Here is a 24,372-nt window from a genome sequence, read left to right as displayed (position 1 = left end):
ATACTATGACTTAATTCCAAAAAAACAAAATAAAAACTTTAGTAATGGGGTAAAGCATTTTGTTATATTGGAAACCTAATTTTTCAAATATGGGTCTATTGTTGACTTAGTCAAAGCTAAAACAGTGGATGTGTACCAAATAAACATTTTTTTTCTTTTGTGAGGAAGATCAGCCCTGAGCTACCATCTGATGCCAATCCTCCTCTTTTTTCTGAGGAAGACTGGCCCTGAGCTCACATCTGTGCCCGTATTCCTCTGCTTTATATGGGACGCCGCTACAACATGGCTCAACAAGCGGTGCGTCGGTGTGCGCCCGGGAGCCCGGGATCTGAACCAGCGAACCCCGGGCCGCTGCAGTGGAGCGCGCGCACTTAACCGCTTGGGCCACTGGTCCGGCCCCCAAATAAACTTTTAATTCTGCTTATTTTCCTGATTCTTTAGTGATATCACTTTTCTATATATTCTGACACGCTTCTGTAAAGTTGGAGGTACTAGTTCTATGTAACACTTTTGGAAATCATGAATGTTAAATTAAAAATAATTAAGTATGTTTCTTAGATTTAAATTAGCGTAAGCAGAACAGTAACTCTCTTTAGAAATTTGGTGATTAAATAACCTGTCTCTTTGGTTTGAGAGGTAAAAAGAAGCTCTTGCCCTCTATTCTGGTTTTTATTATTCTTTGTGACCTTTGATTCTATGATATAGAAGTTAATTGCTTTCTATTTTTAGATCATGATGGTGCACTGGACATGATCAGATAACCAAATTATTATATAGATATATTACAACATGAAGAAGTGGTTTGTGAATTTTGGTGATTATCTTTTAAGTTACCTGTTTTTGGTTAGTGTAGTCAAGAGTTAAGTATGTTTAATTACTTTAATAGATTAAGAATAACTATCTGCTTCCCAACCTTTTTAGCTCCCCCTCATTTGCTTGTATTTCTCATCTTCCTTTAATTTGCTACTTCCTACTCCTTATCTATGAAACAAAACCAATCAATATAGTACATTCTTATCTATATGGAGATTATCCTAGTTGTATTTTTTTCTTGGCCAGTTTGTATTGACATTACCTATTGTCTAGGAGATTTCTCTCATTTGTAGATTGAAATTCAGAGTTTTTCTGAGTTTGCTTTGTATGTATGTGATACTCTTTAAGTGACAACTCTTTTTTTACTGAATCTCCTGGAGTCATTTTCAAAGTCAGGAAAGGAAGCGAAGTTGGTAGAAAATAGATGCTACAATGTTAATATATGTTTTATTTACTGGCTGATTAGGTAAAAGGAAGTAAAGGACAGAAGAGGGAAGAAACACTGGAAACCTTACTAACACATCATAGGTACTCAATAAAATTTGTTGTTGAAGATGATATCCAAAGAGTGATTTGGCGGCACTGTGTGTCCATGAACTAGGGAAGAGAGTAGGTTGGTGAGAGTGTCTGTGTGTATCTGGTGGTGGTAGATTGTAGTAGGCAGAGGTTCCAGAGGAGGAGGAGGTGGAGCTCAAAGCCAACTTTACCTTATTTGTAATTTTGCTTAGAGCCTTGAGGTTACTTGGGACTTGTGATAATATCTTAGTTGGCACTTGATGTTTGGAAGGCTGTAAACCTGTGTTTTCCTTATTCGATGTAGACTGTATATATTTTTACTTTGCTTCTTCTCTTTCCTTTTGTCCTCAGAAGATTTATTATATCTAATATTCATGGATGTGAATGTCTCAGAATATTGAATATCCTTAAAATGTTTCTAGATCTTGAGCAGTATGTTGTAAATCAATTTTTTTAGAAATGAGAAACGTTGTCTCAATTAATATATCATAATTATTCATATGGTAAATTTTTATTAAAAGAACACAAATACCCAAAATTACATAGCTAGTGAACAGGATAGAACCAAGATTTATACCCAGGTCATCTGTCTCCTGAACCTGTGCTCTTACTCCCATTTGGTCAAATTGGAGTTGCTTTCCTAGAGGAACAAGATTTGGATGTGAAGCAAAGTTCTTGGTCTCCTATACTAGAAAGCAACAATAGCTCTCAGACATATGGCTTTTTATTTTTTTAAATGTAGGTAGCTCATGAGACAGGAAAATCCAAAATGAATATTCTTTGGCTTGTTGATGTTGTCACTACAAGTCTTTACATAGATGTAATGTTTTCATTAGTTTGAAAAATATTTAGTGCAGTCTGAAAACTGAGGTTTTCAGTTGTTGACATGTCAAGTATTATTAGTAGCAGTTTGAAGTATTTTTCCTTAAGTGCATTACCAATAAAAATGAAGCAGTCTACAGTGTGAAATATTTTGTCTTCTATGATTTGTACTTTAATAGTTTTTCACAATTATTCAACAACTTAATAGTTTTCCCAAAATGAAAAACTTTTTTTCTGATTGCAAAATGATACATGTTGTTATAAAAACAAAACAAGCATCAAATGCTTCTAAACAGTATAAATAAGTCAAAAATCATCTGAAATCCTACCAACTAGAGAGTAACAACTGGTTAACATTGTGGTAGACATTAACACCTGGAGATACAAATTCCTTGTTAACCTTATATGTAAAAAATATCTTCTGGTTAATGATTTGCTTCTTTTTCATGGTTGCTTTTAATAAACAGAAATTGTTAATTTTAATATCAAATGTGTGAGGTAGGAATCCAATTTCATTTCCTACTCCCTAAATATGGAGCATTAGTTTTACAAACACTATATATTTTAAGATTCAATTTTTTCCTCACTTTTTATTTGTTATAAATCAAGTTTGTCTGTTTATAGAGTCTCTATTTTGTTTCGTTCATCAGTATGTCTGTTTTTATGCCAGTTTCCACACTGTGTAATTTATAGTATCATATAGTTTTTCTTTATACTATGTTAAAAAAAATGTCTCCTTACTTTCTTTTCCCTGAAATATACTGGCTAATCTTGGCCTTTTGTTTTTCTGTACAAATTTAGAACCAGTTTATTAAATTGCTCTCCCAAATCTGTGATATATTTACTGGAATTGCATTGTATCGTTACATCATTTTTAGGGAGAATTGATGTCTTTGTGATACTCAGTTTTCAATCACCGAACATGGCATGACTTTCTGTTCATTTGTCGTCTTTTAAGTCTTTGAATAAAATTTCATAGTTCTTTTCGTGAAGGTTTGCATATTTTCTGTTAGATCTATGACTTAGAACAGAGTTCATCAAACTACAGCCCATGGGCCATATCTGAACATCACCTGTTTTTGTAATGTCCGTGAGCTGAGAATGCTAGCTACAAATTTTATAAACGGTTGGGGAAAATCAACAGAAGAACAATATTTAGTGACATGTGAAAATTATATGGAATTGAAATTTTAGTGTCTATAAGTAAAGTTTTGTTGGAGCATAACTGTTTATTCAAGTATGTGACTGCTTTTGCACTACAAATGACAGCGTTCATTGTTGCAAGAGATCGTGTGGCCCACAAATCCTAAAATATTTTACTATTTTAGTCCCTTTGTAGAAAAAGTTTGCCTATCCCTGACTTAGAATTATTGTTTGTCTTATTGTTTGTTTATGTATCTCAGGGTTTCTTTGTGTGTTGGGTGGAGGTGATGTTTCAGCCTCCATTTCTTTTCTCCATCTCCAGTTCCGATAAGACTTAAACTCATAATGAGTCACTGTTACCAGAGTGTGTTGTATTCTTTAGATATGTGTGGTCAGAGAAAAAGGTTGAAAACTGTTGATATCATGTTTTATATAATAATCACTATAGCTGTTTTTTTGTATTTTATATTTGAGAATTTAATAAAATATAACTTAATTTGCCTGTTTACTGATTTCTCCTTTTATAGGAAATTAAGAGAGAGACAGAATCCAAGGATGACAATTTGCCCATCAAACGGGAAAGACATGGAAATGTAGCCAGTCTTGTACAACGAATAAGCACCTATGGACTTCCAGCTGGAGGAATTCAGCCACATCCACAAACCAAAAACATTAAGAAGAGTATGTAAATAATTCCTTTCTGGTTTAATTAAATCAAAATAGAAGGATGTTATATAACTGTTCATTAATTATGTTAAGAAAAATCAGCTCAACTTTTTGCAGCAGATTGCAGAAACTTCCTCCTTACTCTCATGTTACTAGTTATTGGCCTATGTAGGCAATCTTACTATGATAATCCAGCATGAGCTGCTGACAACTGTCTATAGGAATTATAAATTAAAATATGAGGCTTCGTTTTCTTGTTAATCTTGCAAGCTCTGTTGAATAGTTAGCACTTTGCCTTTATTATAATATAATTTATTTAATGGGATGCTAAAATGTCTGCTCATCCTTAAGCAGTATAGATACAAGAATTTTATAGTACGTTTTCTTTAATGGTTAGACATCTGAATGTATACATTGTTTTCCAAGGTGATTGGCCCAGCAGAGTGCCTTTTTTAAAGTATTTGGTACTCTAAATATGTTGGGAGAACAGTCTAATGTAGAGGGAGAGCACCACATTTGAAATCAGACGTGAGTTTGAGTTCATCTTATGACCTTAGATCGTTTGAACTCTTGAGTTTTAATTTGCTGCTGATGAGAAAGTGGTAAAAAGACAGGTGATATTGCTGTTCTCAGAGAGCTTATAGAGTTTGGAAAGACTTATTAAAAAGGTATTAGACATTAAACATGTACAAAGAAGTACAACATTTATGAGAACAGATAGTGTTTTAACATAGTAAAACCTGAAGCTCCTTGATATTGAATACTAATTATTGTGTTCAGTTTGATTTAATAAGTAGTAAATGAGTATTTAACCACATTTATCTTAGATCAACGTCTTTGATATTGTGGTCTGTAAATCCCTTGTGGTACCAAATAGTCTACAGTAATAAAATTTTGTTTATTTATATTTCACAAATGTAAGACTATTTATGATTTTCAAAGAGTGTCCTTATATCTCAACCTGTTACTTTCTATGCTACTGTATGTGAAGTTTGGGGAAACCTTTACTTTCTGGGTTATATCAACCTTTGATTATTTTCATAAAATAAAAACAGACTTGCATAAAAATGAAACATTTCATGACACTGATACAGACCAATTAAAGAGTTCTACATGTTCTTTGTTTCCTAGTAAATGCACTGTACAAAAAATGTTTAGGGGCTGGCCCTGTGGCGTAGCAGTTAAGCTTGTGCTCTCCGCTTCCACGGCCTGGCGTTCGCAGGTTCGGATCCCAGGTGTGGACTGACGTGCCACTTGTCAAGCCATGCTGTGGTGGCGTCCCATATAAAGTAGAGGAAGATAGGCACACATTTTAGCCCAGGGCTAATCTTCCTCACAGAAAAATAAATAAATAAAAAAAGTTTGGGTATTACCCATACTGCTTTCAGCCTGCTGTCTGAAGGTGGACAGTTTTATTAGTTCTAATTGTCCTGGACGCTGAAACTCTGTTTGGAGATTGAGGGACAGATAACAGAAAGTGTGCCCACATCCTACAGGTGAACTTTTATATAGAATTTCTGTGCACAGGGAGAGTTTTTAGGCCCATGGAAGGGTTATTTATGACCTCTGCCTATTGTAAAATCCATTTACCACTTTCTTTAGCTTTACTGAGCTATAAAGGGACAAGTTTCTTTCTTAAGTAGAGGCTAGACAGAGGGCTTCAAGATTATGAATATTTTATTCATAATATAAAATCTCCTAATAGGAAAGGACACATGAGTTTTGCTTTCCTCAAGAACACTGGTCATAATTCTTTTTCTTGTAAGAAGGAAAACCCATTATGTAGTTGCTGCCAGAAGGCTTAGGCTTTTTTTCCTAAGGATCTCCTCCATAACTTCTTTTCAAATGCATGTGCTGCAAGGACTAAATTGGTCATTTGGTGCTAGCTAACATTTAAAACAGGATGCAGGTTGTTTTTGCTTTTAGATTGCTTTTCCAGGAAAAGCAAGCTAATGTTTTTTTTAAATCTGATTTTTATTTTGTTGCTATTAGTTTGCATCATATCCTTAATTCACAAAATAGACCAGTTATTCAAAAATGGTTAATTGTAATTTTAAATAGTGGTGGATACTATTAACTGATACTATTATTGAAAAAAAAAACCTTAAAACTATTGTAAAAGTTGATAATGATAAACACTGCAGTGTGACTGTTGAATTTAAATCTCTGTGTACCAAGAGAAGTGACTCTGCGTCTGTGTTGAATTGTGTCTAAACAACTAAAAAGGAGACATTCAAATAGATAGTATGATGTTAAAGATCTGGAAACTGGACTTGTTAGCTCTTTTTCTCTAGTCTCTAAAGCCAAAAAAGTGTTGGCTTTTTTGTGAAGTCTAGTCAGGAAGCCATTGAAACTTCTGCTATTGCATGTAAGTTAAGCATGATAACTTCTTTGGAAAGACAGGTATTTTCTAGAGTGGGCACAGAATAATGTTTTCCGGGACAAAGTTGACTACTGTAAGTTGCTGAAGTTCTAGAAGAGAACAAATTTACACTTCCTATAGCAAAAACAGGTACAAGTCACGTTACTGCTGAGACCCTTGTAAAATCAGGCACAAAGATAATGGTGTAGAGTATTTTACTTACAGAGTAAAGAATTGACATCTTTCAGCATCACAACTCTATATAACATTCAATGTGGAATATTAGTAGATATTTCACTTTACATTTGGAAAAAATTGTTTCCAGGTGTGAATCTGCTCTTAGCATGTGAGGGAAGACACCAGTGCTTGTAACTTTTTTCCTTATTAGTGGAAACTCATGCTGCAGATGTGATTTTTCATCTAGTTAATAATTATTTTGAATGCAAAAGATACATTGCAACTGATACTGATAGATCACTGGTAGTTGTACCGAAAGAAATGATGTTGCTACATGAAAAGTTAGTTGACTAGCATGTCATTCTACATAGTGTTGCATTTCCAGAAAACAGTTGGCAGCACCTGGTGTGCCTCCTGATTTTGAGTCAGTGCTGAAGAAAATAGTGAAAATTCTGAATACTGTTAAAATATAGTCACTGACTATCCATCCTTACATTATACATTAAAAAAAAATGGGCATGGGGCTGGCCCTGTGGCTTAGCAGTTAAGTGTGCGCTCTCCGCTACTGGCGGCTCCGGTTCGGATCCCGGGCACGCCCCGACGCACTGCTTGTCTGGCCATGCTGAGGCCGCGTCTCACATACAGCAACTAGAAGGATGTGCAGCTATGACATACAACTATCTACTGGGGTTTTGGGGAGAAAAAGGGGAAAAAAAAAGGAGGAGGATTGGCAATAGATGTTAGTTCAGGGCCGGTCTTCCTCAGCAAAAAGAGGAGGATTGGCATGGATGTTAGCTCAGGGTGATCTTCCTCACCAAAAAAAAAAAAAAAAAATGGGCATATTAGTTCAGGCTCTGTTCTTTGACATTAAAATATTCTGACTCATAGGAGAAAAAGACTCACTCAAATGAGTCCTCCCCAGCTGCAGCCTGTCTTTGAAAAATTTAAAGTCGTACAGAAAAGTTGAAAGAATAATTGTGCAGTGAACATAGTTCGCTGTTAACATTTGTCACATTGGCTTTATCTATATACATATACAAATACGTTTTTTAAATGAATCAGTTGAAAGTACATTGTAGACATGATACTTCACCCCAATCACATAAGTTTTTCTTCATGGTGGTGATAGTGCTAATATTTTCTAAGATTTTGATTGTCTTTGTCACATAGTATATCTGAGCACTATAGCTAGAATCTTGACCAGCTTGAATCTTTCATTTATAATGGCCTAAGTATTAGGATTTTTTTATTGCTAAGGATATGAAAGAATTTTTAAAGAAGATTCAACCATATAGCAAATGGCTCAGTCACTGTTTCTTAACATTTGATGATTTTCTTTGCTTACTGGAGAAAGAAATTGATTGAAAAAATTTTTGATATTAGAAAAATTTAAATGCTATAATAAAACTTGAAGGTACACTTTTCAGAACCACATGGAACCAAAAGTGGATCAAGAATCCTTTTGCTTCTATCTCTGAAATTTTAGCATCAACCTCCCACCTTCTGAGTGTGGTATGCTCTTCATTTTAGCATTTGATGGAAAGATTAAAAACAATAATCTTCAGTGAGAAATAGTTGCGTAATTTAAGAGCTCTGTTTGATCTGAATATTTAGATCTATTTTTCAGAACCATGAAATACTTGCGGTTCTTGATGACCTACATTTGGAAGTTTAGAATTTTCTGTCACTAAAAAAATAAGGAAAGCAACTTTACTGAGTGTGAAATTTCACACAATTGGGATTTTTTTTTTCAAAAAATACCATACATTTCTAAAAAGTTTTTCTGAAATTTTTCACATTTATCTACTGAATGCCTTAATACAGAGTATAAGACCATGAGAACAATGTTAGTGTGGGCAATGAAATCTGCCAAATAAAGGTGGGCGTGCATAATAATTCAAAACTCACAGTCTAGCAGGGGAAGACATCAAGTTACTATAAACAGGGATGATAGTAATAATTACCTCATAAGGGTTTAGAAATATTAACAAATATTATAAGAAGTGCTTGATAAATGTTTGTAATTATTATTTGTTTTATACTATTAAGAACCATGTTAGAGATATATATAATGTGCAGTTATGATTTAAAGGAAGGGACAGTTCTGCATTGGGGTTGTCAAGCAGGGTGTATTTAAGTCTTCTTTAGGTAGGACATATCAATCACTTAAAGATTAGGGAGTATAGCATTACAGGTAGAATTGCTACCTTTGGAAGACCCACGGAGATAAGCAAGTACATGGTATTTTCAGGGAATAGGGATCTGACATGACTAGACTGCATGAGTGATGTTAAAGCACTTTGTAATCTGTAAAGGAGGCAGCGTGATATAGTGGAAAGATAAAAGGCTTAGGAGTCAGAAGTGGGTATAATTCTGGTTTTACTTTGGGGCAGATTATTTAACTTCTGAGTTCCTGTTTTCTCATTGGTAAAATGACGATGATAAGTTTTTACGCTCTGTTGTGTAAGTAGATGTTTGTGAAGGACTTAGAATAGTATTGGTACATAAAAGACATGACGTAAGTCCCTGCCTTGCTGTCCTCCTTAATCCTCTTCCTTGGTAATAGCTTTACTTATAAAATATTGATTTAAAAAGACCTACTTAACTATTAATTTCTTTGTAGATCTGAAAAGGTATATGGAGCTTACTTGTGATAAGAAAATACTAGTTATGGTTATTTTTTTAAATTGACTTAATTTCACACATCCTTTTGTTGACTACTCTTACACGTATTATTTCATTTTTTTTGTACACCGAAAACTATAAAACATTTCTGAAAGAAATTGAAGAAGACACAAAGAAATGGAAAGATATTCCGTGCTCTTGGATTGGAAGAATTAACATAGTTAAGATGTCCATACTTCCTAAAGCCATCTATAGATTCAATGCAATCCCTATCAAAGTTCCAACAACATTTTTCACAGAAATAGAACAAAGAATTCTAAAATTTATGTGGAACAACAAAAGACCCCGAATAGCTAAAGGAATCCTGAGAAAAAAGAACAAAGCTGGAGGTATCACACTCCCTGATTTCAAAATATGCTACAAAGCTATAGTAACCAAAACAGCATGGTACTGGCACAAAAACAGTCACACAGATCAATGGAATAGAATCGAAAGCCCAGAAATAAACCCACACATCTATGGACAGCTAATCTTTGACAAAGGAGCCAAGAACATACAATGGGGAAAAGAAAGTCTCTTCAACAAATGGTGTTGGGAAAACTGGATAGCCATATGCAAAAAAATGAAAGTAGATCCTTACCTTACACCATACACAAAAATTAACTCCAAATGGATTAAAGACTTGAATCCTTGAAAGACCTGAAACTGTGAAAGTTCTAGAAGAAAACATAGGCAGTACGCTCTTCGACATCGGTCTTAGCAACATCTTTTCAAACACCACATCTGACCGGGCAAGAGAAACAATAGAAAAAATAAACAAATGGGACTACATCAAACTAAAAAGCTTCTGCACAGCAAAGGAAACCATCAACAAAACGAAAAGACAACCTAACAATTGAGAGAAGATATTTGCAAACCATACATCTGATAAGGGCTTAATCTCCAAAATATATAAAGAACTCATGCATCTCAACAACAAAAAAACTACCAACCCAATTAAAAAATGGGCAAAAGACCTGAACAGACATTTCTCCAAAGAAGATATACAGATGGCCAACAGACACATGAAAAGATGTTCAAAATCACTAATTATCAGGGAAATGCAAATCAAAACTACAATGAGATATCACCTCACGCCCGTCAGAATGGCCATAATTAACAAGACAGGAAACAACATGTGTTGGAGAGGATGTGGAGAGAAGGGAACTCTCATACACTGCTGGTGGGAGTGCAAACTGGTGCAGCCACTATGGAAAACAGTATGGAGATTCCTCAAAAAATCAAGGATAGAACTACCATATGATCCAGCTATTCCACTGTTGGGTATTTATCCAAAGAACTTGAAAACACCAATTTGCAAAGGTACATGCACCCCTGTGTTCATTGCAGCCTTATTCACGATAGCCAAGACTTGGAAGCAACCTAAGTGCCCATCCAGGGACGAATGGATAAAGAAGCTGTGGTATATATACACAATGGAATACTACTCAGCCATAAGAAATGACGAAATCCAGCCATTTGTGACAACATGGATGGACATTGAGGGTATAATGCAAAGTGAAATAAGTCAGAGGGAGAAGGTCAAATACCGTATGATTTCCTTCATTAAGTAGTAGATAATAACAACAATAAACAAATACATAGGGACAGAGATTGGATTGGTGGTTACCAGAGGGGAAGGGGGGAGGGAGGAGGGTGAAAGGGATAATTCGGTACATGTGTGTGGTGATGGGTTGTAATTGGTATTTTGGTGGTGAACATGATGTAGTCCATGCAGAAATAGAAGTACAATGATGTACACCTGAAATTTTTACAATGTTATAAACCAATGTTACTGCAATAAACAAAACAAACAAAAAAAAATAAAAAATAAAAAAATAAAAAGACCTACTTAACTATTAATTGCTTTGTAGATCTGAAAAGGTATATGGAGCTTACTTGTGATAAGAAAATACTAATTATGGTTATTTTTTTAAATTGACTTAATTTCACACATCCTTTTGTTGACTGCTCTTACACGTATTATTTCATTTTTTTTTATGCTTAGCAGAGGTTCTGATACGTTGTAGAAATTCAGTAAATATTTATTGACCAATATGTATGGGTAGACATTATATATGCCGTTTGAAATGTGAAAAATCTCGTAATTTCTTTAATTGTGCTGCTAATTAATAGATGAGTTCAATATAGGCAGTCACTTCAAATTATGAGTGAACCATATTTAAATATGGAATCATGTGAAACATTTTTCTTTTTTAAATAAATAACTCACAGACTTTTTAGATGTTTTTATCCAATGTGGTTTTTTCCTTTGAAAAATGAAAAATTTCTTTGCAAATAGTTCTGTAATCTATTCTGGAAAAAAACCACTCTGGAGAATTATGTGTAGTGTGAGAGGAAAAGAAAAACAAAGCTTTTGGTTAAAATATAACTAGTCAGGTCAAAGTTAATTGATATGCTAATTAATACTCTTTATGCAGTTTAAACCATTTAAAAAGATATTGATACTTGTTAAAAAGAAGCAAGCTACATTTTGTTTAAAGGCCTAAGATCATCAGAAGGATAGAAAGGATTTTCTTTGAAGTGTACCCTGAGCAAAATGGAATTTTTCTTTTCAGTAATATAGATTATTTTCCCCTCATCTATGAAGTGGTAACTACAAAGAACACATTTATGAACATGTTTTCTCAAGGTCACTACAAACAGATTGCAAAAGTATTTAGGGACTGTATTTATCTCTGGTGTAAGAGATGAGAAGTTTTCCTGCATTATGCATAAAATCACTTCTTAAATTATTACTTAAAAATTTATTCAGAGACCTGATAAAAGGTGACATTTGAAAAATTTTACTATAAACTCTAGGTTAGTTATAAAAGTATGGTCAGTGTTTACTTTCTTTGGTTCATTTTATTGTAAAACATTTTTAAAAATCAGATATAATTATTAATTCCTTTAGGAAGGGGGGAAACTATTACTGAGGTGTAACTGTTTCTTATTTGGTGACTCGATTCTTCTGCTTGGTTGTCATGTCTGTTTTGCACCTCTTTCATGGTGTTAGTTGCATGTGTTGTGCTTCTTTTGTTGTTTTGGGAGTTCAGTTCTGTTTATTTTTGTTTTGATAAACCATTTCATAGATCCATAGAATGTCAGAGCTGAAGTAAATGTCATGGTTATCTAGTCCAGCTCTTTTATTTTGTAGTTCAGGAAATTGATTCCTAGAGAACAGTGACAGCTGTACGTCTTTTTTTACTATATAAAAATTTTTTTTGGAGATAATATGACATGATTTGATGCAGTGAAATTGTACCTATCTAGATTACTTCTTAGGATTCTCCTTTGTTGCCAGCAAAAACAGTTTCTTTAGAATCCTTATATTACCAATTTCTGTTTCATTGGGGAAACTTTTCCTTGATGTAGAATATCTGCCACATCTTTTCCATCTTGTATTATATTCATCTTTCATTGTCTAAATCTGTTACCATTTCTTCTTTGAATCCTTCCACATCTGCTCCAGTTTAAACCTGTCCTTTCTCTTAATTTTTGGGATGTTTGTAGTTTGCACTAAATGTTTCACTATCTCATTATGTATTTGTGTTTTATTACTAATTGTTTAATGTGCATGCTTCGTCTCTCCTAAGGCCTGTTAGTTCCCTAAGTGTGCATTTAAATTATTAAGAAAAATCTTAGGATTGTTGGTGGTAAAGGATGGGCGGAGTGGACACACTTTTGTCATGATATTTCTTGGCGTTGGTGCCATATGGTTAGGCCTAGATGTTGGTTCATTAATTCATTCAAAAATATTTAATGTACCTAGTACAAGCCAGGCACTATGCTAGGTGCTGAGGAGAGAGCAGTTAACAAACTTAGTGCCCCTTTATCTTTAGCCTGCAGGGTAGACAGGTTACCCACAAGAAAATAAGTCATTATGGTAGAATGAAAAGGAAAGGTGAGTTGTCAATAACAGGTGGGTTGCTGAAGTCAATAGAGTAAGTATAGGGTGCTATGGAAGCACAAGGGAAGAGTGCCTAATCCGGAAAGCTATTTGGGCGGAAGGTTGTTCTAAGCTGAGACCTGAAGATGAGTTGAAGGCTGACAAAGGTGGACTTTTTGGATAAAAGTGAAGTGCCCTTGGCAAAAGAAACAGTATATTGAAATCTCAGAAGAAATAGGGCATGTAATTTTCAGAGAATTAGAAATCAGTATAACTAGATCATTGAGTGCAAGATTGAGAATCACCTAGGGATCTTGTTAAAGTGCAGATTCTGATTCAGCCTGCTCGGGCTGCATAACAAAATACGACAAACTGGGCGGCTTGAACAACAGAAATTTACTTTTTCGTTGTCCTGGAAGCTAGAAATCTAAAATCAAGGTGCTATTAAGGTTGGCTTCTAGTGAGGCCTCTTTTCCTAGCTTGCAGATGGCTGCCTTCTCCCTGTGTCCTCACAGGACCTTTTGTGACCTTAATTACCTCTGAAAAGGCCCTGTCTCCAAATACAGTCGTTTGGGTGGTCAGTACCTGCATTTTGGGAGGACACAATTCGGTCTATAACCAGTAGGTCTGAGGTGGAGCCTGAGTTACTGCATTTCTAAGAAGCTCCTAGGTGGTACTGTTGCTGCTGGTCTGAGGAACATACTTCTGGTACCAAGAAGTAATCCTTTAATCAACTGTACTTGGTCGTCTACCCTAGCTGCTTTAATGATTCACTTTTAAAGGTGGGAGTGAGTCTGAGTTCTTAAATCTTCGAGTTTGAAAGAAGTTGAAAACCACAAGCCTGGATGGTTGTAAATGATCATTACTTGTCTGAATAAATGAAGCTTGTTTGAAAAGCTAATGTAAATTTTTTTTGTCTTTACCTATGTGAGTTTGATTTTTATCTGTCAGAAAATAGAGCTATTAAAGGAGATAATGTTTTAGGTTTGTGCATTTTGCCTCTTTTTAACACTCTCTTAAATTAGTGTATTTTAAGTGTTCCTAGACTGTGATCAAGAAGTAGTCTGAAAATTGCTGGCTTGTAGGACTTGGCTTGATAAATTTGTTGTGCCAACAGTGTCTTTTATTGTCTGTATTTCTAGTCTCAAAATTGGCAATGGATATTTTGCTTTTGTGTAATAGGTGGGATCAGATGTATAAGTAGATTTCATTGCCAAGAGCCCTATACCTTATTTGTAATTGGTTTGAATTTATTTTGAGATGAGTAGTTTGTAGTGTGAGGGCAAGGTAGAAAGCCAACCAGAACTGATGATGGTTAGCTGCTTAGAATGCTTACATGTTCTGTTTTTATTCGTACATACACATCCTATGAGTAAACATAGTATGTAAATAAAGGTGCTACTGTTTGTTTTAATGATCTATCTTAACCTCATTTTTTATTATGTTACTTCCTTCAGAGATCAAGAAACGTCAGTGTAAAGTTCTCTTTGAATATATTCCACAAAATGAGGATGAACTGGAGCTGAAAGTGGGAGATATTATTGATATTAATGAAGAGGTAAGGAACACATATGTGTTAGAGATAAAGCAGCAATTGGAATCGATGCTCTGGGTATTAGAAAAATGTTTTGTAAGAATATTAATTTTTTTTTAGTTTTTTTAGTAGCTAAGAATATAAATAAACCTTTTCTTTGATTCTTTATTCACTTTAGGCACAAAGCAGTAAAACAGAAGGATTTTTACCTTTTGTATAGCAAAGGGATACAAAAGCAGAATAGTTTTAAAAGCTTTGTTTTGTTTGAATTATCACATTCAAATATTAACCAAAAACACTTTTCCCACATTTTTATATCTTAGAATGAGATTTAAAAATATTTCAAAAGCAACTTACTATGTCTCAGCTTTTACCATTAAAGGAATATTAAAGTTTTATTTGGTAGCTGAAGATCTCATTTTCAAAGTGTATGTTTTGGTATCGTATATTGTCACAGGAATTGATTTTGTGTCATAACATCATGTAATGAAATTTATCACTTAGATTTGTATTAAATTCCAGTGTGTTTATACAAAAGGCAATTATTTTATTTCCACCAGGTGGCAATAATAATAGTTAATGTTTATGGAGCCTATATTATGTCTGAAGCACTATGCCAAGTGTTTTACATTTATTATTTTCTTTAAATTTCTAAACAACCTAAGGAGATAAGAATTTTTATCCCCATTTTACATATGGAGATTGAGTTGCAGATGATAAGTGATTGGCTGTTCCAGTTACTGTTGATGCATAACATGCTATACCAAACTTTGTGGCAAAGAGCAACTGTTTTATTAGGTTCATGGGTTGTGTGGGTCAAGAATTCAGATAGGGCACGGCAGGGATGGGTGTCTCTGTTCTGTGATGTCTGGGGGCCTCAGCTAGGAAGATTTAAAGTTGAGTGCTAGTGGAATCATAGGAAGCCTCCTTCACTGACGTGTCTGGTGCTTAGAAGTCTCAGAGATTGGGCTGCCAGGGGAGAGCCATTATGTAGCTTCTCCATTTGGCTTAGCTTTCTTACCGTATTGGGGCCTCAGGGGTCTCAGGATAGTTGGGCTTATTATGTGGCAGTTCAGGGCTCTGAGTATACGCATGTCAGCAAAAATGGTGATAACCTTTTATAATCTGATCTTGGAAGTGATAGTGTCACTTTCACCACATCTGTTGGTTACAAGCAGGTCATAAGCCATCAAGATTAGAGAGGGTAGGGACGAAGACCACCACTTCGTGATGGAGTGTTGAGGAGTGTTGAGATTACATTGTAGATGAGCATGGGGTAGGAGCTCTTGTTTTAGCCATCTTTGCCCAAGTTCGTATGCCTGGCGTGCAGAGGAGCCAGAATCTGAATCCACGCAGTCTGTCTTGAGTCAGTGTTCTTTACCATTATATACTACCCTGCCTCTTAAGAATTCCTTAATTAATAGGAATTATTATAGGGTATTTGCCCTAACTACCCAGTTGATGCTAATTTGGGATCCAGATGTAGATAATAGTTTGCTGATATTTCTCCCTGTTATGCCTGTTCCAGTTTGGTCTTCATATCTCCATCACACCTGGTTTGAAGAACTCCCCATCCTTTGGTGCCTCCTTAAGTAGGCTAAAAATTCTGAACTCTTCACGCTTATCTGCTTTCCTTTTCTCCCTCAAACAGCTTGTATTCTAGCCACCTGGTGTTTCAGCTATATATATATATATATTCCATGAATAAGTCCTTTATTTTTATGTCACCATGTTTTTCACATACTTTGTACATGGAAAACTCTTAATTAGCCTTTAATATCCAGTTCTTTTGTCATTTCCTTTTAAGGTAGCCTATTTTGATTCTTTTAAGCCCTTCCTTTGTGCTCATACAGCATTTTGTTCATATTTTTCTTATAGCAACTCTTACATTGTAACTATCTGCTTATTGTTTGTTTTTTTCTTTAGATTCTTTTGTTCAAAGACAGAGATTTCTCATATGCAAATTTGAATCTTTCCCTAGCAACTAACACCATGGCTTGTACAATAGTAAATGCCTGTTGGATGGATAACTTATTAAAGTTTGTGTTGCAATTATGAGGGGGTGAAAAAATATAAAAAAATATTTTAAAGAGAAAAAAGAGCTTTTTCTAGCTATGATAATTGCCTGTACTGCTAAGTGAATTTTGACAGTGAATAGTTTACTCTTTAAAAACTTCTTTTTACCTATTAAGACCTCTTAGCATCCTTAGCAGAAACTATACATTTTAAAACAGTTATTAAATATTATTAACTTCCTGAAAATTGAGTAACCTTGTTATTAGTGATTATAAGTATTTTTCTAAAGAGCTTGGTTTCTGAGGCTATTTCTGGTTGGGGTAGGGGAGAATGTTTAATAGAGCCTGGCATCTGGATTTTTAAAAGTAATTCTTTTTCATACTTGGGTTAAGACTCACTCTTCAAGTAAAAGGCTTAGTAATTTTATTTGCAATTTAGGAAGTTATATTCTTAGATTCATCAAACTTTTTCCAAATCAGAAATTTCCAAATACTTAAATAATATGTGTTATAATTACAAACTGAGGCTCAGTAGTATTTAAAAGAGTGACATTCCAGAAGAAAGCTGTCTACTTCTTGCTGTTAGTACATTATTCTTGGTTATCTGATACTTTCATGAAAATTATTTACTTCATAGATTACAATTGATTACAAGTTCTCATTGTAAATGTTGCAAAGTGCTATGGATATATGACTAATGCCATATATGATTAATCCAATCCACTTAGATTTAATCTACTTAAAAAATTTTTTTTTCCCCATTGCATTTTCTTCTAGATTTAAAGGGATTATTTTGCATCACTAACTGTGTGCTTATTCACTTCTGTAGCTTGATTTTCCCATGGGGTAAGATTTTCACTTAAGAGAAATTTTTATTAGTTTTGAGTTGTGAACTCTTTCAGGTAGAAGAAGGCTGGTGGAGTGGAACCCTGAACAACAAGTTGGGACTGTTTCCCTCAAATTTTGTGAAAGAATTAGAGGTGACAGATGATGGTGAAACTCATGAAGCCCAGGAGGATTCAGGTAGACTATTTAAAAAATTTGAATAGATTTAAATAAACTTTATATATGATCTAGTGTTTATTTTGTATTTTTTGAAATTCTATTCTTACTTTTGAACTATGACCTTCAGTTTATGTACTTTAAGAAAGTAGCTTATGACAGGGACTTAAAATGAACTAAATATCTAGGCAAGTAATTTAATATTTTTCCTTCTTTGATGTCTGCTTCAACCCAAAGTAAACGTTTAGTACCCTGATTATGAAATGATACTTCTTAGGTTATATGATTTCTTCTCACTTAAGATATATACTTATGTATAATTTTGATTTGAGTTTACAAATGGCCTAATTCACAAATTTGAGAAGTTAAAAACAAATCTTCCTTTTGTTATTTTCCATATTCACATAATAGGTTTTGTTTTCTCTGTGCAGCCAGAATGTCATTTAATTAATTTGTGATCTGTGTCATTGAGAGACTCACCCACAAATTCATCTTAAATTTGCTCATCATTCAAAAGTATGATTGAGAAAATTATACTCCAAAGCTAGATTTAAATTTTTTACTTTTAAGAATTGCTGTGGGATTTAGAATTTTTTTTTAAAGAGAAATTAAATTCGTAAGTGATTACACAGGGATAAGTAGATCTTTTTCTTTATGGAAATATGTATGTAGTGAAGCTCTTCAGGGCTTTATGCTTGCATTAAGTAATATTATTTGGCCATTTATAATGATTAGATAGATTCATAGATATTGAGAAGTAGACATATAACCTTAAAGTTGCCAGTATCCCTATTTTTTTCAGAGCCAGTGTAATGTCAAGATATGAATACTCTTGTTTTAGTCCATTTGAGCAGCTATAACAAAGTACCATAGACTGGGTAGCTTATAAACAGTAGAAATTTATTTCTCACGGTTCTGGAGGCTGGGAAGTCCAAGATCAAGGCTTCAGTATGGTCAAGTTCTGGTGAGGCCCTCTTATTTCTCACTGTGTCCTCACGTGGTGGAAGGGGCAAGGGATTTCTCTGGAGCCACTTTTGTAAAGCGCTAATCCTGTTCCTGAGGTCTCCGCCCTCAAGTCCTAATCACCTCTCAAAAGCCCCACCTCCCAATGCCAGCACCTGGAGACTTAGGATTTCAACATAGGAATTTCCAGGGGAATAGACATTCAGACCATAGCAATTATGTGTTATTCAAAACATGGTGATCAAGTCTTAAGGTTGCCTAGACGTCTTCTGTACCTAACACTTTGTATCGCATTCCGGTGGCACACTTCTGTTTTTTAAATCTATCTTTAGATAGATCATACTAGAGTGTTAGGCTCCCATGATACAGGAACTACGTCTTAGTCATCATTGCTTAAATGTAGTTGCTTTGTTTGCAAAATGGGAATAATAATTTTTACCTAAAAGCGTTGTTATATGAATTGGCAAGATAGTTTCTAAGAAGAATGCTTGCAACATAGTAGATTGTTTTGAACTGTTAATTTCTTTTACTTCCTTTTGTCAGTACCTTCAATGTTTGAAATTAAGTAGGAAAGCATTATAAAATTGTTATGTGTGGAAAATGGATTTATAAGCCTCGGTGTACTCAATAGTAAGAGAATGAATTTCAGAGAGAAAAATAATTTTACATTTAATAGATAGTAATATTAAGCATAATTGATAAAAGCTATCTAGAAATCATTGTTGAAATTATTCTTAAGGTTTATGTGATGTATTTTTAGTTCTGTCATTTTAGACCTTATTAAGAAAGTTGTCTGAAACTTTTCCTCATCCAATAATTATGGTTTGTTTGCATATGGAAATTTGTGCCTTTTCTTTCCTACTTCTTCTTCTTTTTTTTTTTTTTTTTGGTGAGGAAGACCACCCCTGAGCTAACATCTGCCAATCCTCCTCTTTTTTGCTGAGGAAGATTGGCCCTGGGCTAACATCCATGCCCATCTGCCTCTACTTTATATGGGACGCCGCCACAGCATGGCTTGACAAGTGGTGCGTCGGTGCACGCCCGGGATCCGAACCAGCAAACCCCAGGGCGCCACAGGGGAGCGCGCACACTTAACCGCTTGTGCCACTGGGCTGGCCCCTTTTTCCTACTTCTTAATGCAAGTATTGAGCCTCGAGAAAAGCCAGGTAAGGAAATGGTAGAATAGGGCATGAAGTCTTAGAGCAAGCTCACAAACATCTAGATGTAGAACTGGAAAGTCCTAGTACAACTCCCTCATTTTAGGGCAGAGAAACCTGACTTTGAGAAATCAACAACTTATACATTATTCCACAAACACATTCTTCTTAGAAGGATCAAGACTTCTAAGAATTTTCTGATTCTGATCTCATTCCTATGTACTTTTACATATTACTTCTAATCTTATGGATTCATCCTTTAAACTCCAGTACACTTTTTTTTTTTTCAACTTGGAGAATAATTACAAAAATAAAACAAAGAGCTCCTATATACCTGTTACCCAGATTCACCAGTTGTTAACATTTTGCCCTATTTGCTAATTTATCATTCACTTTCTATTTATATATCTATTTTTTTTATTGCAGTAACATTGGTTTATAACATTATATAAATTTCAGGTGTACATCATTATACTTCTATCTCTGCATACATTACATCATGTTCACCACCCAAAGATTGATTACAATTCATCACTGCACACATGTGCCTAAACATCCCTTTCGCCCTCCTCCCTCCCCTTTTCCCCTCCGGTAACCACCAATCCAGTCTCTGTCTCTTGTGTGTGTTTGTTGTTGTTTTTATCTTCTACTTAGGAGTGAGACCATACGGTATTTGACCTTCTCCCTCTGGCTTATTTCGCCCAGCATAATACCCTCAGTGTCCATCAATGTTGTCACAGATGGCTGGATTTCATCATTTCTTATGACTGAGTAGTATCCATTATGTATATCTATTTTTTACCTTTACCTTTTAGTACTTGAGTGTATATTTCCTAAGAACAAGGACAGTCTCTTATGTAACTACGGTATAATTATCAAAATCAAGACATTTAATATTGACAATATTATTTAATCCACAGTCCATATACAGATTTCTTTAATTGTTCCAGTATATGCTTTATATAGCTATTTTTTTTCTCCCAGTTCTGGACAAGACCATGCAGGGAATTTATTTCTCGAGTTTCTTTAATCTGGAATAGTTCCCTATCCTTTCTCTGTTGTTCTTGACCTTGACATTTCTGAAGGGTTTAGGCTGGTTATTTTGTATAGTGGATCCTAGTTTGGGGTTTTCTTCTGCTTCTTTATGATTAGTTTCAGGTTATATTTTATTGACAGAACTACAGAATGATGATGTCTCATTGCATTGTATCAGGAGGCACGTGATGTCCGTGTGTTTTATTATTGGTGATTGATTACTTTGTTAAAGCTGTGCTGCCGCTGTAAGTTTACTTTCCTTATAATTGTTAAGTGTCTTGTGAGGAGATCCTTTGATACTATGTGAATATCCTATCCCTCATCAAACTTGCACCCAACAGTTTAAGCATCCGTGAATAAATTTTGCTTGAATCAGTTATTACTGTGATAGTTGCAAAATGATGATAGTTTTCTAACTCTGTCATCCCACCTCTGTTCATTACTTGACATTCTTCTCTAAAGAACTTTTCTTTCTCCCCAGTTTGTTTATTAGTGTGGACTCATTAGTGGGTTCTATTTTGTTCACTAGGTATTAATCTATTAATTTTATTATTTTTTATTTTGATACTGCCAGATTTGGCCAGTTGGAGCTCTTTCAGACTAGTTCTGTGAGATTTTTTAAAAATCAACTTTATTGAAATTATAATTTACATACAATAAACTGTGCCTGTTTAAAATATACAGTTTGATGAGTTTGAGATGTATACATCCATGAAAATCACTACCAAAATAAATGTACAGAACATTTCCATCACCTCCAAAATATTCCTCATGCCCCTTTGCAGTCCATCTCTTTTTCTGCCTCTGGTCCCAGGTGATCATGTGTCTGCTTTTTTTGTCATTATGGATCATTTTCATTGCTGTGTCATCTTGAGATGTCTTCATCATTTTTTGACGTGTTCTCACTTTGATACGAGATGTTCCAGGCTCATCTTGAACTTTATCTGCTCCAATCCTGGAATCAGCTACTTATCCAGGCAACCTTGGTTTCTTTTAGAGATGGGGCTAGTGGTTAAAACATTGAGATCTGAGTGCAAGTGTGCTCATTGCTGTTGGGGGTGATATTGCTTCTAGGCCCTCTGGGTGGATGAAACTGGGGAATGCTTAAACACACACACACCCCCACTCACCCCTGTATCTCTTTAGCTGTCGTTCGTCCATCTATCTACCTACTTGCCTAACTACCTGCCTACCTATTCCTACTGGTGCCTCTACTTCCCGTTTAGTACCACAGGGTGCATTCTAGTCTGCAGTGATTTCATTTTTAAACCTGTTAGCCGTAAAGATGAATGAAGTGAGTAATGGAGTTTCCTTTACTTTTAGAGGACTTTACTTTTCCTTACAGATTTTAGTTATTTATGCTTTGCAAGTCAGTTATATTGCCTGTGTATATTTTGTTTTATATTCATTCATGAAAGAATTAATGTTTAAAAAGCAATCTTATAATCTTTGGTGTTATCAATAGATTGGGATGGATATGGAAAAAAGTATGAATTCAATTTCTGAAAAGTTGATGTAGAAGACACCTTGGAATTTTAGAAAGTGACAAGGAAAAATGTGTTACTTTATATAGTTGTGAAATACTGTTGATTTGTTCTAGGAAGTAAACAGTATGTAGCAGATCTAGTAATGAAAGCTAGGAATAATGAATGAGATATTGAGGAAAAATTACCAGTTAACTATAAATAATACCAAAATTACAGATAAGGGTTTTAGGAATCAATTTTAGTAATAATTAATAAGTAATAGAGTGAAGGTATAAATTAGTTTGATGAATAGTTTTAACTCTGCTCTAAGTTTTGGAATAAAATACATGAACTTAGGAAGAAGTAGAGGCTAGTTTAATCAAGTGATTATTTCTTAAGCCTTCTATGTGCTAAGAACTATGTTGGTTTTGTGAGGGTACAGAGTCCCTTCTGCAGTCCAGAATCTTAAGTTCCAGGCCTCTGGGGGGTAAGACAAATATGAACTCCAATAAGCATATCTGAATCTAGAGTGAAATGATCTGAATACAAGAAGTGTCAATGGAAGATATTTCTAAACGGAACACGTGGTTTGCCACTTAACTGACTTTGCAAATTTTCATCTTCTCAGAAATGTTCCAGGAAACGTTAGAAACAATCTGCAACTCTGAGTGCAACTGTCTTGGCTTGGATGTTGTCTTCTAAACCCCTGTTTTTTCCCTTCTAATTGTTCTTTCCCTTGTTTTCCTCTATACAGACTTTTTTTGGAAAAATTAATTGTTATAAAAAATCTTAATCATTTTTAGTATAAAATTCAGTAGCATTATGTATATTCATATTGTGTGCAACAGATCTCCAGAACTTTTTCATTTCACAAAATCAAACCCTCCCAAACCACCATTCTGCTTTCTGTTGCTGAATTTTATTTTGTTTTTTTTTTGGTGAGGAAGATTCACTCTGAGCTAACATCTGTTGCCAACCTTCCTCTTTTTTGCTTGAGGAAAATTAGGCCTAAGCTAACATCTGTGCCAGTCTTCCTCTGTTTTGTACGTGGGTTGCCGCCACAGCATGGCTTGACAAGTGGTGTAGGTCCATGCCTGAGATCTCAACCTGCGAACCTGGGCCGCCGAAGCAGAGCGCGCCTGGCTTAAGTACCACACCACGGGGCTGGCCCCTGTTTCTTAATTTGACTGCTTTAGATACCTCATATAAATGAAATCATACAATACAGGTGTGTATCACTTAACAACAGGGATACATTCTGAGAAATGTGTTGTTAGGCGATTTCGTCATTGTGCAAACATCATAGAGTGTACTTACACAAACCTAGATGTATAGCCTACTACACACATAGGCTATATGGTACTAATCTTATGGGACCACTGTCGTATATGCGGTTGGTCATTGACTGAAACCTTAGTGGTGCAGGACTGTATTTGTCTTTTTATGAAGGGCTTATTTCACTTAAAATAATGTCCTCAAGGTTTGTCCATGTTGTAGCATGGGACAGAATTTCCTTTTTTTCAGTTTGAGTAATATTCCATTGTATGTTATGTACCACATTTTGTTTAGCTGTTCATCCATTGATGGGCATTTGAGTTGCTTTGACATCGTGGCAATTGTGAATAATGCTGCTAAAACATAGGTATGCAGATACTTCTTCAAGACCCTGCTTTCAATTTGGATGTATAGCCAGAAGTGGGATTGCTGGATTATATGGTAGTTCTGTTTTAATTTCTGGAGGAAATGCCATACCATTTTCCATAGCAGTTGCACCATTTTACAGTTCTACCAACAGTGTATAGGGGTTCTAATTTCTCCACATCTGTAGCAACACTTGTTATTTTCTGTTTTTTCATATTATCCATCCTAATGGGTATGAGATGATATCTCATTGTGATTTTGATTTGCATTTCTCTAATGATTAGTGATTTTGAGCATCTTTTCATATGCTTATTGACCATTTGTATATCATCTTTGGAGAAATGTCTATGCAAATCTTGTCTTTTTAATAAGATTCTTTTTTGTTGTTGAGTTGTAAGAATTCTTGATATATTCTGGACATGAAGCCTTTATCAGATATATGATGTGCGGATATTTTCTTCCATTCTGTTGAGTGTATCCTTTGATGTAGAAAAGTTAAGTTTA

The 24,372-nt window shown here is 34.8% G+C and overlaps 1 protein-coding gene across 1 annotated transcript in view; it reads left to right on the top strand.

Moving 5' to 3' along the window:
* The window catches only part of CD2AP (CD2 associated protein), a 141,346-nt gene that overhangs the window by 55,790 nt on the left and 61,184 nt on the right, over positions 1-24,372 (top strand). The window contains exons 3-5 of the mRNA XM_058554194.1: positions 3,822-3,975; positions 14,513-14,613; positions 17,507-17,627. Coding sequence (XP_058410177.1) covers positions 3,822-3,975; positions 14,513-14,613; positions 17,507-17,627 — 376 coding nt within the window. The remainder of the gene's footprint in view (positions 1-3,821; positions 3,976-14,512; positions 14,614-17,506; positions 17,628-24,372) is intronic.

The sequence above is a fragment of the Diceros bicornis genome, chromosome 14 (genome assembly GCF_020826845.1).
Source record: "Diceros bicornis minor isolate mBicDic1 chromosome 14, mDicBic1.mat.cur, whole genome shotgun sequence".
Lineage (NCBI taxonomy): Eukaryota > Metazoa > Chordata > Mammalia > Perissodactyla > Rhinocerotidae > Diceros > Diceros bicornis.
The sequence above is the reverse complement of the archived record's forward strand: the minus strand, read 5'-3'. Positions and strand labels throughout refer to the sequence as shown.